A 12778-nucleotide genomic window follows, 5' to 3' on the forward strand; every position below is an offset into this window, starting at 1 on the left:
TTGTTGGGGTCTCTGGAAACCGCCCTTTGCGGTGGGGAAAAGGGTACCGCGCCTGCTCGCGAATTCCAGGGAGGTGGCATTGCTGGGGCCCCTCGCTTCCCAGGTCCGGGTGAAAGGTGAAGGTGGAGCCCATTACCCTCGGCGTCTGGGTCCCTTCCTGTTCCTTCAGACCCCGGCTGGCGGCGCCGGAGTTGCGGGGTGCAGGGAGCGCGGTGTGCGGGCTCGAGGTGCTGCGGGGGCCTGGCGGCCGGGGAGGAGAACCACCATCCGGGCCTAGCAGGTGGCTCTGGTCCCCCGCCGAGAGAGAACCACGACGTTAGCACGATGAGTTGTACCGATGCGGAAGCAGAAGCGAGCCGCGAAGGTGGACGCGCAGGGCCGAGCCCGCGGCTGGGCGCCGCCTGCCCCCGGGCTTCTGCCGGTTCCGCCGCACATTACATCTGCGGGCGCAGCCGGCGCCCCGGCTTCACCTGCCGCCCCTTCCTCCTTAACGTTCGCTGTACTTTGCGATGATCTTTCTATCCAAACTGTTGTTTCCCTTTACCTTCGTTCACAGTCATGTACTGGGCATTAATCTGCCCGGCCTCCTGCTAGGGACACAGGCCCTGAAGCCCAGAACTTCTCCGGTTTCTGGAGAGACAGAGAACTAGTTCTGGGCATTTTAGAATCAATTAAAGAGAGAGACAACACAAGCAGATAGGCACGGTACACAGCCAAGAGAGCGGGGCTGCAACAGGAAGAAAGCAGACTGCCTGAGCTGGAGAAAGTGCTAGAAAACTGTGCCTTTTTCATTTTAGAAGTTATGCGAGTATTACACGAACATTGATACTATGAATATTTCATATTTTCATTAAAATAAATAAGCAGAACATAAGTCCCCCTTTATATGTCTTCTCATCCCACTCTCCTCTGCAGAGATATAATTTGGCACATATTTTTTCGAACACTGCTATGAGTAAGTGCACACCATACAGAGCGACTGTACACGTAAAAGTGACCTGTGTGTGGATACTTTTCTGTCATTTTGTCTCAGGTGTTCACAAGTTTTTTTGACTCCACGTTTATTCCATAGTACGGGTAGACTAGAGTTTATTTAACCTCTCACGTACTGATGAACGTCTGGGTTTCTAGGTTTTTACTACTATAAACAGTTCTTCAGTCATTATCATTGTGTATATGAATGGGTGTTTTACTTGAATAGCTAGAGGCAGAATTGTTGAAGCAGAGGCGACAACTAATGTTCAACTGGATCTTAAAAGAGAAAAACGTATTCTCCCTGTAGAGACCAGGGAGAAATATTCTCTGCAGAAGGATCAGTGTGTGTAAATCCTAAAGGAAAATAGAAATAGGTAATTGTTGATTGTACTGTACATACATTAACTTGTTTAAACCGGACAGTAACTCACTGAAGGGCACTTTAGGACTAATTAAAGAGTCTGAGCTGCATCCTGTAATGTATGTTGTAGGCAGTAGCCAGGTAAAGTTAGATTTACCGCTGTGAAAACAACAAAATTACAGAGTATTCTAAGGTTAGGCTTAACAAGGTAATAACCTGGTTCAGTCAGCATTACTCTAAAAGATTCCTTAAGAAAACCACACATTGTCTCTCAGCAAATTCCAAGTAGCCAGTTTCTCCTCTGTGTAGGAATAGAGCAGCGTTACTCTGGTTGTGTAGCAGATCAAGTCATTGATGTATAAGGTGAGGATATGTCTCCATTGGAATATATGGAGAGACGCATACCATGAGAGGTTTGCTGGTGCTGAGACTCATCAAGGGAATGTGATTGGTTCAGGCTTTTTCTCACTGAGCAGAAAAGCAGGAAATCCAGTCTTCATTGATTATCCCCCCCACCTCCCAAGTACTGCTGAATTATAGACAGTGAAATATCAGCTTGACGATTTTACAAGAGAAATAGAACTATCTGTGATTTAGTTTCACAAGTTACTTGTTATGATTATGTTTTCTGATGGCTGCATGCCAGAAGTGAGTTTAAGTGATATCCTGTTTCACTGTAGTATCACTGCAGTTTTCCAGTTACTAACAATGAGAAATAGCCTGCTCCCTCTAAAATAGTTGGATTCCAGGTGTTTCAAAAACTAATTTTGCAGACAAAAATGAACCAAATTTTTAAAATCTAAAAGAGGTAAGAAAACGTCTATTTTTACTTTTACATTTATTCTGTTTAAAATATACATAATGTAAAATTTGCTATTTTAACCATTTTTTAGTGTTGAATGCAGTGGCATTAATTACACTCTCAATGTTGCCGGGTGTGGTGGTTCACGCCTGTAATCCCAGCACTCATGAGGCTGAGGCAGGAGGGTTGTTGCAGGTTCAAGGCCAGCCTGAGCTACAAAGTGAGCTCAAGGCCAGCCTGAACTGCATAGGGAGATCCTGTCTCAAAAAAAAGATCAATGTTGTGCAACTGTCACCACTTTCTACTTCCAAAATTTTTCATCACCTCATACAGAAACTCCACAGCCATTATGCTTTAACTCCCTACCCTTCCTCCCTGCAACTCCTGGAAACCTCTAACCTGCCCCTGAATTCATCTGCCCTAGGTATTTCATATAAATGAATCATTTAATATTTGTCCTTTTTATGTCTATCTTATTTAGGGTAATGTCTTCAAGTTTTGTCCATGTTGTAGCCCGTGTCTTGAACTTCATTCCTGCTTTAGTGGCTGAGTATTTCATTGTATCTAAGTACCACATTTGCTGTTCTTGATGAACGCTTGTTTTATCTCCACCTTCTGGTTACTGTTTTCAACTCTGCTTAGTATATACTTAGGAGTGGAGTTGATAGAAGCCTGTATCTTTAAACTGTTGTAACTATACGCCCATGTTTCCATCACTTCGTTATCAATGAGAATGACAAATGAAAATACAAAGTGTCTGGTTTTTACAGATACTTTTTTTTATAATTTGCTTTTGGATTTTCTTAATTATTGGACCTAATAAATGGAACTGTTAGGTGTTTTTCTTGGCCTATGACTACTGCAAATAAATTATTAAAACATTAAGGGCATTGTGAACTGAAAAATGTTAGGTTTATAGTTTTCCAACTAGTTTTTCGTCCCATTTAAACTGTACTTTGGACAATTCCATTGTATAAATTTACCGCTTGTAACTATTCCTTTACTGGTGGATTTCTAGCATATTTGTAGTTTTTCTTTTAATCTTATAAGAGTGCTGCTAAAGAACATATTTATACATATTTTCATCTGGTTCTTTCATACCAGTATTCCTATAGAATAGAGTTCTAAAAGTAAAATAATGAGGCAATAAAGATATGCATACTTAAAATGTTGCTACTAACTGTCTCTTCCAAAGTTTAAAATTATAAACTTCTATCTGAGAGTAGCCATCTCTTCATCCCCTCACTAATATTCGATATTACCCGTATTTTTAACTTTTACAAACCTGATACAAGGTTTTGTTGAACTCCTGTATTTTCTTAATTCGTTATGAAATTGGGAAACTTTTATCATTTCATTGGTCATTTGCATTTCTCATATCAATACCCTGTTCATAGATTTTCACTTTTTCTGTTGGGATTTTTGTTCTTTTCCTGGTTATTTGTGTGAACTCTTCCTATTAGTACTAGTTTTTTATCTTTTCTCGGTTACAAATATTTTTTTCTGACTGCCAGCTGCCTTCAAATTGTTATACATTTTCTGTGTATAAATTTAGCATTTTGTAAGGGCAAGCCTTTATGGTTTTTACTTTTTGTGTCACGTAGCATGGCCTCCTTTTCCAAGGTTTAAATTATCCACTTATGCACTATTAAAAGCACTATTAGTACTTTTAAGATGTTAGCTTTCAGATTCAAATTTGGAATTTAAGCATAAGGAATTAGGTAATTTTACCTACTTAAAGTTTTCTCCTAAATAGCTTCTCTACCTTATTTGTCAAATAAAGTCTTTTCCTTATTAATTTCCTTATTAATATTACTTTTCACAGGCACAGAATTCTCATATTTGATATGCTGTGGATCTCCTTTTTTTCCTCCACTTTCTCCTTCCCCCTCTTCTTCCTCCTCCTTCTCTTTCTTTTTCAAAACACTAAATCTCTTTATCACAAGAAGAAAGATCAGTCTTCCTTTGGAAGATGCTAAAATGGTTTACATGTCAGGTCTTTAAAAGCCAGCTTTGGTTTCTCTGAGAAACATCATATATCTAATATATTAAGATAAATAACACAAGGGCTGGGGATTTAGCTCAGCGGCACAGAGCCTGCCTGGCAAGCCCAAGGTTGTAAGTTTGATTCTCGGTACCGGAAAAAAACCAAAAAAAAAAAAAAAAAAAAGATAAATAACACAAGGTCATTCTCCTGAGGTTGTCTCTGGTACTGTCAGTTACTACAGCATAGCACAATACAAAACCAAACTGATTTAAGAGTGTATTTTTCCTTTCTATTTAGTTAAATTGACATGTAATTATATACATTTATGGGGTAGAATGTCTTGTTTGATACCTGCAAACATTGTGTAATGATCAATTTAGGGTAATAACATACCACTTCAAACATTATCATTCCTTTGTAGCGAACTGTTCAAACTCTTTTAGTATTTTGAAATACCTATGTTAACTAGAGTCACCCTACAATGCAAAACTTAAAGAAGTATAATCATAGTGCATTACTTGACTAATAAAAAATCTTTAACAGTCAAATAGGGGTGTTTTTTGTGACCAATATCTGGATTTCAGCCAAACACCAACAGCTGTGCTTCAGCCAGTCCCAGGTGCCCAGTGGATCAGGCCATGTTGAAACAAGGCAAAGATCTCACCATAACTAACCCAATTCTTTCTGTACTTTTTGTGTTCAGCTATAAAAACATGCTGTCCTTCCTACCCAGCAGAACTCTCTGAACCCCTTTCCATTTAGAGTGCTGCCTGATTCGTGAGTTGTTCTTTCCTCAAACTGTTAGATTTGTCTAAAGTTTTCTTTTTTAATATGTAAGAGAACTACAAGTACTAGAAATGTAAAACACCCAGAACTGGATTCCTTTTCACAGAATTAGCAGGTGCGTGTCACCTGTTATTTTTTACATCATTTATTTCACTTTTCCCTGTTCTTAGTTTCTGGACTATCCAAAACTTCCATCTTACCTTTCCCACCTTCTGAACTAGGAAGCTTGATGTTATCCACGGTGACTTCCCGGGCGACTCTGTTATACTCGTTTTGGGACTGTGATGTAACTGTTCTCTGAACTGTCTTGGGAACACTCTTCTGAACTATCCTTGTCATCTCAAATAAGGCCGCATCCATTTGTATAACTTTGTCAAAGGTCCTGTCAGTATTTTCAGTATTGAAACAGGCAGGAGATCAGCCTCCATTTCTTTTTTGAGCTTTTGATTTGCCTGGCCATCTGTGGGAGAAAGTTCTGAACTTGGCAAGGACTCCTCTCTATCCAAACCATATGAAGAATAGATAGAGGTTTTTTCTCAAGTTAGGCTTGCGGTTGATAAGCACTTTGTCGCATATACCGATTGAAGCCTATAGATTACATTAGAGTTCAGAGCAGATTCTGAAGCTGGACTGTTTGGGTCCAAATCCTGGCTTTGCTGCTTTTCAGCCACCACATCTGCGGCAAGTTATTTATCTGTGTGACACTCCATACCTCTGTTTCCTCTTCTGGTAGTTGGGCGGAAGCTTTTTTCCTTTCTTTCTCTCTCTTTCCTTCCTCTCCTGCCCCACTCTTTTGTTACTACAGATTGAACATTGTGGGTCTCGTTCTGAACTCAGACTTTTAAGCCTTTTCCTTTGTCAGTTATACAGTATTTAAATCAATTCCACCTTATATGTAATACTTTAGACAATTTGAGGCATTATTTTCCATTCCCAGCCATGAAATATCGTTGTTTACCTTTTTACAGTAGTCTTTTTGTTGTAAAATATGAATATTAACAACTTCTTTGGTTTCTTTCAAAATCTTTTACTTTTCTTTGTTTAAATAATTTTAGACCTCTAGAAAAGTTACAAATGTAAAACAGTTCCCTTTATTCTTACTCAGTTTCTATTAATGTAAACATTGTATTTAATACAATCATTGTGATCAGGAAGTGATTAATTACATAATACTATTAAATCCTTCATAATTAAGTTTCACCAGTTTTTACATTAATAGTTCTTTCTGTAGCCTCAGATCGAATCTAGGATTCTACATTCATTAAATTACCATGTCTTCTTAGTCTCCTGTAGCCTAACAGTTCCACTATTTATCTTTCATGATGTTGATATTTAAGAGTACTAGTTATTTTCTATTGTTTTTGTTTTCTTTTGGTATTTTGAGACAAGGTCCTGCTATGCAGCCCAGGCTGGCCTTAAACTTGCTCCAGTCTTCCTACCTCTGTTTCCTATATGAGCATGTGCCACCACACCCAGCTTTATTTTGTACATTGGATTTGTTCTGAGATTTTCTTACTAAATTCTGATTAGGGCATGCATTTTTGTCAAGGAGTCATGTGTTCCTCTTGACATGGCCAATGTGATTCCATTTTGATTCTCAACTCCATTTTAGAAGTCACTTAAACTCTAGATTAACTCACTCCTCACCCCTCCCATTTTAGTTAACCATAAAACTCACAGAGGAAAAACAAGTCATTAATTAAAGGAACAAACAGAACAAATTTTGGGGTTAGCTAAAAATGTTAACTGCATCCTGCTTGACTAATGAACCCCTGGAAAATGTTAACTGTGTGACATTCTTGTAAAATTTGGAAGTGAAGTAATGTGGTTACCATGGTTACTTACAAATGTATAAAAATTCAGTACAAAGTTCTCTGGGGTTTGGCACTCTTCACTGGCTACAGTGGATTGTCGTCTGCTGGCAATAAAGCTTGCTTGTATCCATTTTCAGCCTCTGTGAGTGATTGTCACCATCTGCCATAACACTCTTGGTGCATCATGTCAGGAAGTCAGGAAACTACACGTTGTCAGCTTGTCTTATTACCAAAGAAGTTTTTGCATCGCTTGTTCAAGTGGTATCTCAATTTCCTGCCTTTGTAATAAATAAACATCTCATGAAGAAATAGTATCCTATTTCTCATCATAGCTTTACCTATTAAATCTAGACCTATCAGAGCAACAATTGTTACTGGAGTGTCTCTGCTCATGATTTTATTTCCATCATTCCTTCTACATTTACCAAGTGGGACTCTGATAAAAGGAAGAGGACCCTTTCTCCCGCCTTTATGTATTTATTCAGATATACCTTATTATCAGTCTACACTATAAATTTCTCTTATGAGTTGTTATCCAATACTATATTATGTTACCAGTTTATCAGAGATAGAAACATTACCATTTAGCACTTACAAATGTAGTTTAAAATGTGAGTTTCCCACATCTAATGTATAATTATCTTTGCTTGAAAGGGGAAATGAAATTAAAATTTCTTAATATTGCAATAGGTTAGAATAAAACTAGCAAATTATTTCTGTAAGTATTATGAAATGCTTAATGTACATTTACAAGCTCTGGCTAAATAAAGGGCTTCCAGAGAGTAGAATATGGAGTGGACAGGTCAGCCATCCAGCATGGTAGCAAGAGGACAGCTTAGATCTTTCTGTTTAGAGTCAGAATATGGGGATAAGTGGGAAGATTTCTTTTTCTGTACTCTATTCACATTCTTTTCCCAGTGCTGACGATTGAACGTGGGGCCTCATTCATGCTATGCAAGCACTCTGCCACAGAACTATTTCCCCATCCTTTCTAGAAACACTTCTGACTCCAAAGGTGTGGGTTTTGTATACCAAGAAATTCTCTGTGGATACCAACTGGATGTTCTACAATTTAACTTTGAACTACTGTGCTAAGAGGAATATTCATCACAGTTTAAGGACTATACCACAAGACAGTCTCTTCTTCAGACACAAGTTGAAACTCCAGGCTTCCCATAGTTCTAACCAACTGGCTGTAAATCAGGTTAAGTAGTTTGCTGGAATGGCTAACAGAACTCAAGGAAACACCTTTATCAGTTTATTTTAACCACATACCAGTTCAATTACTTAAATAATGACCAAAAATTGCTTATTGTTTGTTATTTTTATAAGAAAATATAACAGGAAATATAAAAATGATATTTTTATGAAATTTATTCAATATAAGAATTGACTGGTGGAAATGACTCTTGCTTAAGTGGCACTGCCCAAGTGATAGTCAGAAATGCACTGCCCGAGTGACACACAGGATAAACTGTTCAGTGATTAAAAGGAATGGTGAAGGACACAGGTGGCTAGCCAGGTGAAGCAGCATCTGGAGGGGTCCTGAGCACAGTAGCCTCTGTCCCTGTGGCATTGGGGCGCACCGTTCTCCCAGCACGTGAATGTGTTAACCAACCCAGAAGCTTCCAGAACTTTGTAACTGAGGGGCTTCTTATGGCAGCTTCATCATGTAATCATGACTGGCTATTACTTCGTTCTCCAAGCCCTCTCTGCTCCCTAGAGGATGAGGATTCCCTAGAGGATGAGGAGTACAACTGTTTTACTATTATCATTCCGGGTGTGTGTTACTGAGGACTGAATCCAGTGCATTCATGCTGAGCAGCTACATCCCCAGCCCCTTGTATTGGTTATTTTGAGACAGGGCCTCACTAAATTGTCTAGGCTGGGCTTGAATTTGTGATTCTCAGCCTCAGGCTGTCAGAGTGCTGGTATTTCAGGTATGTACCACTATTCCTAGCTGGAAATTGTTTTTTTTCTCTCTCATAGATTTGAGGTCAATAAAGGGAAGCTGCTATAATTTTTGTACTGTTTCTAAGGATGTCACTTACGAAGAACTTAAAAACCTGTTGAGTTCCAAAAATATTATGTTAATTGATGTTAGAGAGAAATGGGAAATTCTTGAATATGGAAAGATCCCTGGATCTATCAATATACCATGTAAGTAACATATATCTCAAACTGAATGAAAATATATTCAATAACTTACTGTAACCAAAATCTAATTAAAATTCTTGACATTCCATTTCAGTGCATGAAGTAACGGAAGCCCTACAGATGGACTCAAGAGACTTCGAAGAGAAGTACCACGAAGTAAAGCCTTCCAAATCAGACAGTCTAGTGTTTTCTTGTTTAGCAGGAGTAAGAAGCAAGGAGGCTCTAGACACAGCAAGATCTCTGGGCTTTAACAGGTGTGTAGATGAAGAAAAAATGGATTGAAGATGGTGTACTGAAGTGTTTCACATATATTCATTTAATGACATTTTTCTTGATGTACTTAAGAATTTTGGGGGGCTAGGAATACAGCTCAGTGGTAGAGCATGTGCTAAGCATGCACACAGCCTGGGGTTCACTCCCCAGCACCATACCCAAACACCCCCACCACCACCACTACAGCATTATAGTTACCATTAATAAAGGCAGGATAATGACACTTCAGAGCGTATAACTTTTCATCTTACTTAAAAGCATCACAATCTATTAAATAGGCTTAGAATCTAAATAATATGGTGAGTAATTGCACTATCTCTAAAGTCCCTATCAACTGCTGAGCATGGTGGTGCATGCCTGTAATCCCAGCAGTTGGGAGGTGGAGGTAGGAGGATTGTTGTGAGTTCGAGGCCAGCCTGGGCCACATAAGTGAGTTCAAGGCCAGCCTGAACTGCATAGTGAGACCCTGTCCCAAAAAAGAAAAAAAAATTCCTAACAACTTTCTGTTACAAAACAAGAGAAAATGTTAGTAACACTAACTATTTGGTATGTATTTTCAGTGCTAAACACTATGCTGGAGGATGGAAGGAATGGGTCACCTATGAATTTTCAGAGAAGAAACAAGGAAATTAAATTTTGGAATACAAGTTGGCTCTTTGTGGACATGCAGCCTAGGACAGTGGAATGAACATAAGGGAAATCTAGTCCTGACACCAGTGGTTAATGGTAAGGGGATTCTATATAAGCCACCTGCTTGTTCAATCTTTTTCTCCTCTGTAAATTGAGAATAATGCTCTCCCCCTTCCCCAGCTGATCATTTTCAAAGGCTACTGAGGGTTGAAATAATGGATGTGACTTGTTCTGGAAATATGCATTTGGATTCTAGGAGTTAATTTTTTAAATAGTTTAGCACAGTTCAGTAATATTCTAAAAGACTAGGTTACTTGTGCTATTTAATCATGTGTGTCCATTTGGGTTAATATAGGTTCTATTCATCAAAGAGGCAATGAACTTGACAGTAGATCAGCAAGTAGATTTGACCTTGAAAAAAAAATCAAGGATCTGGGATCCAGATTTGAACAAAGAAAATACATTAATATCATCCAAAGACGCATGGCATTGTTGTGACCAGAATAGCAGTGATAAAATTTGCAATTTAAAAACTAAAATTAGTATGACTAACATGGGGTTAGAAATCAGAACAGTGGTTACTTCTGTGGTAGATTAACTGGACGAGGCAAGGAGGGAATTTTCTAGAGTGATAGAAATGTTCTGTATCTCAGCTTAGGTATTGGTACATAGGTATCTGTTTTCAAAACTCATTGAAGTAAACACAAACACATGACATTTTTCTTGATGTACTTAAGAATTTTGGGGGGCTAGGAATATAGCTCAGTGGTAGAGCATGTGCTAAGCATGCACAGAGCCTGGGGTTCACTCCCTGGCACCATACACAAACACCCCACCACCACCACCATATGCTTGTCTCTAAGGATACCTCAATCTAAAAATAATGAAAATAGAAACAGTGTCTACATGTAAGTGACTCTTACTAGTTGGGTATATTTCTTTGGAATGTTAAATCCTACACCTTTGTGCTAGTGCACTAGTAGCAAAATAAACCAGTGCTTTATCAGACTCATTTGTTTTTACTCTCATTCATGTAACATTCAGGTCATGCAGGCCCAGCAACAAACTCTAAGGACTTAACTTGTTCTTTATGAGATGGAAAGCCAGGGGTGAATGTGGAGATAGGATCACCTTAAACTTCTAACAATGTCTGTGTAGTTTATTGCACATCGAGCTCACTATCAGAACTCGAAAAGCTGGGGAATACACACACGTAGTCTGTTTAAAGGAATTAAGTATTGAAACCCCAAGCATTTGAGGAGCTACGATCTAAGAAGGAAAGTTGTATAGGATGAACAAACACTGAAGTACTGGGCCCAGCAAGAAGTAGGATTTTTAGTTTAAAGCACTAAGTGGACATGAGCCAGAAATTGACCTGCCCTCACAAAAATGTAAAGCTTTGAATCCACTAAATCCTAAAAGAATTAATGTGATTTTCTTGATACCCTATGGGCCTACAAGAAAATTACTGGTGAAAATTATATTTTGCTAGCTAGAGCAGGGATTGTCAATAGTTTATAGATAACCAGGCTTGGCTAGGCATGGTGGTGTATGCCTGTAATCTCAGCACTTGGGAGACTGAAGGAGGAGGATAGAGGATCACTGAGAGTTCGAGGCCAGCCTGGACTGAATAGAGACACTGTCTCAAAAAACAAAACACAATATAAATAAGTAGGCTTGTGGTCACTGGGTTTCCGTTACACCTACTCAAATCTACTAGTGTAGCACAACAAAAGCAGACAGATAATACATGAACAGTTGTGACAATATTCCAACAAAACGTCTTATAGACACTTCGGTTTTAATTTTCAAGTTTCATGTGTTGCCAAATACTATTCTTTGGATTATTGTAAAACCAGACCCCCCACACACATACACAAAGGTGGTAGGTTAGATTTGGCCTGTGGAGCAAAGTTTAGAGCCTACCTAGCCAAAGCCACAAATTATCCTTATAATTTTTCACAGACAATATTCAGAATTATAATTATATCAAAATTTACTAGGTAGCTGGGCATGGTGGCGCACTCCTGTAATCCTAACACTCGGGAGGCTGAGGCAGGAGGATCGTGGTGAGCTCGAGGCCAGTCTGGGCTACAAAGTGAGCTCAAGGTCAGCCTGAACTGCATAACGAGATCCTGTCTCAAAGAGACAAAAAAAATTTTTTTTTTACTAGGCACAACAGTAAATTAATAGGATTTCAGGATTGATAAATAACGGAAAAAAAGACACAATAGAGATTCTTTTAGTTACTTTTCTCATTGCTGAGACAAAATACCCAATGCCCCAAATTAAAGGGGGAATGGTTATTTCCGCTCAGTTTGTAGGGATTTCAGTCCATAATCAGCTGAATCCAAGGCAGGCTGGGATGGATGGCAGAGGGGCCTGGCAAAGGCGAAACAGTCCATGGCATTGCAGGGCAGGCAGAAGGCAGGAGGCAGCAGAAGCCACAGCAGCAGCCAGCCTTCTTTTGGTCCTTTTATAGTCCATCCATGCTACTCACCCTTTGGGTGGTGACACCTGCACACAAGGTGGGGCACCTATAATTCCAGCATCACACTCTTAATTCCAGTATCACATTCTACCACTCCACCTCTGCACCCCACCTCCCTTGCAACCTCACAACAACCTCCCTCCATGGGCCTTCGAGGCCTGCTATTTTGGGAATGATCCCAACCAGTGCCCTTCAATGTAAAATAAATTTGCCTCCAAATCCTAGATGTTGTTTTGGTGCTTCTGCTTGCCGTTGCAATAGTAAATGGCAGAAGCCGGGTGTGGTGGCACACACCTGTAATTCCAGCACTCGGGAGGCTGAGGCAGGAGGATCATTGTGAGTTCGAGACCAGCCTGGGCTACGAAGTGAGCTCAAGGCCAGCCTGAACTGCATAGCAAGACCCTGTGTCAAAAAAGACACACACACACACACACACAAAAGTAAATGGCAGATTAGACATAGCTCATGTAAAGATTATTGAAAATGAGCTGGGGATATAGCT

The 12778-nt window shown here is 39.4% G+C and overlaps 1 protein-coding gene across 1 annotated transcript; it reads left to right on the forward strand.

Moving 5' to 3' along the window:
* Positions 1-4: 4 nt before the first annotated feature.
* On the forward strand, positions 5-10793 carry Tstd3 (thiosulfate sulfurtransferase (rhodanese)-like domain containing 3; the record flags this gene model as incomplete). The annotated part of the gene is given in 4 exon segments (XM_005377810.2): positions 5-31; positions 8715-8885; positions 8977-9136; positions 9716-10793. Coding segments are annotated over 4 exon segments (431 nt in total), but the record flags the coding sequence as incomplete, so codon positions are not given.
* Between the last annotated feature and the right edge of the window lie 1985 nt (positions 10794-12778).

This window comes from Chinchilla lanigera, unplaced genomic scaffold, assembly GCF_000276665.1.
Source record: "Chinchilla lanigera isolate Chin_1 unplaced genomic scaffold, ChiLan1.0 scaffold00010, whole genome shotgun sequence".
In the NCBI taxonomy this organism is placed as follows: Eukaryota; Metazoa; Chordata; class Mammalia; order Rodentia; family Chinchillidae; genus Chinchilla; species Chinchilla lanigera.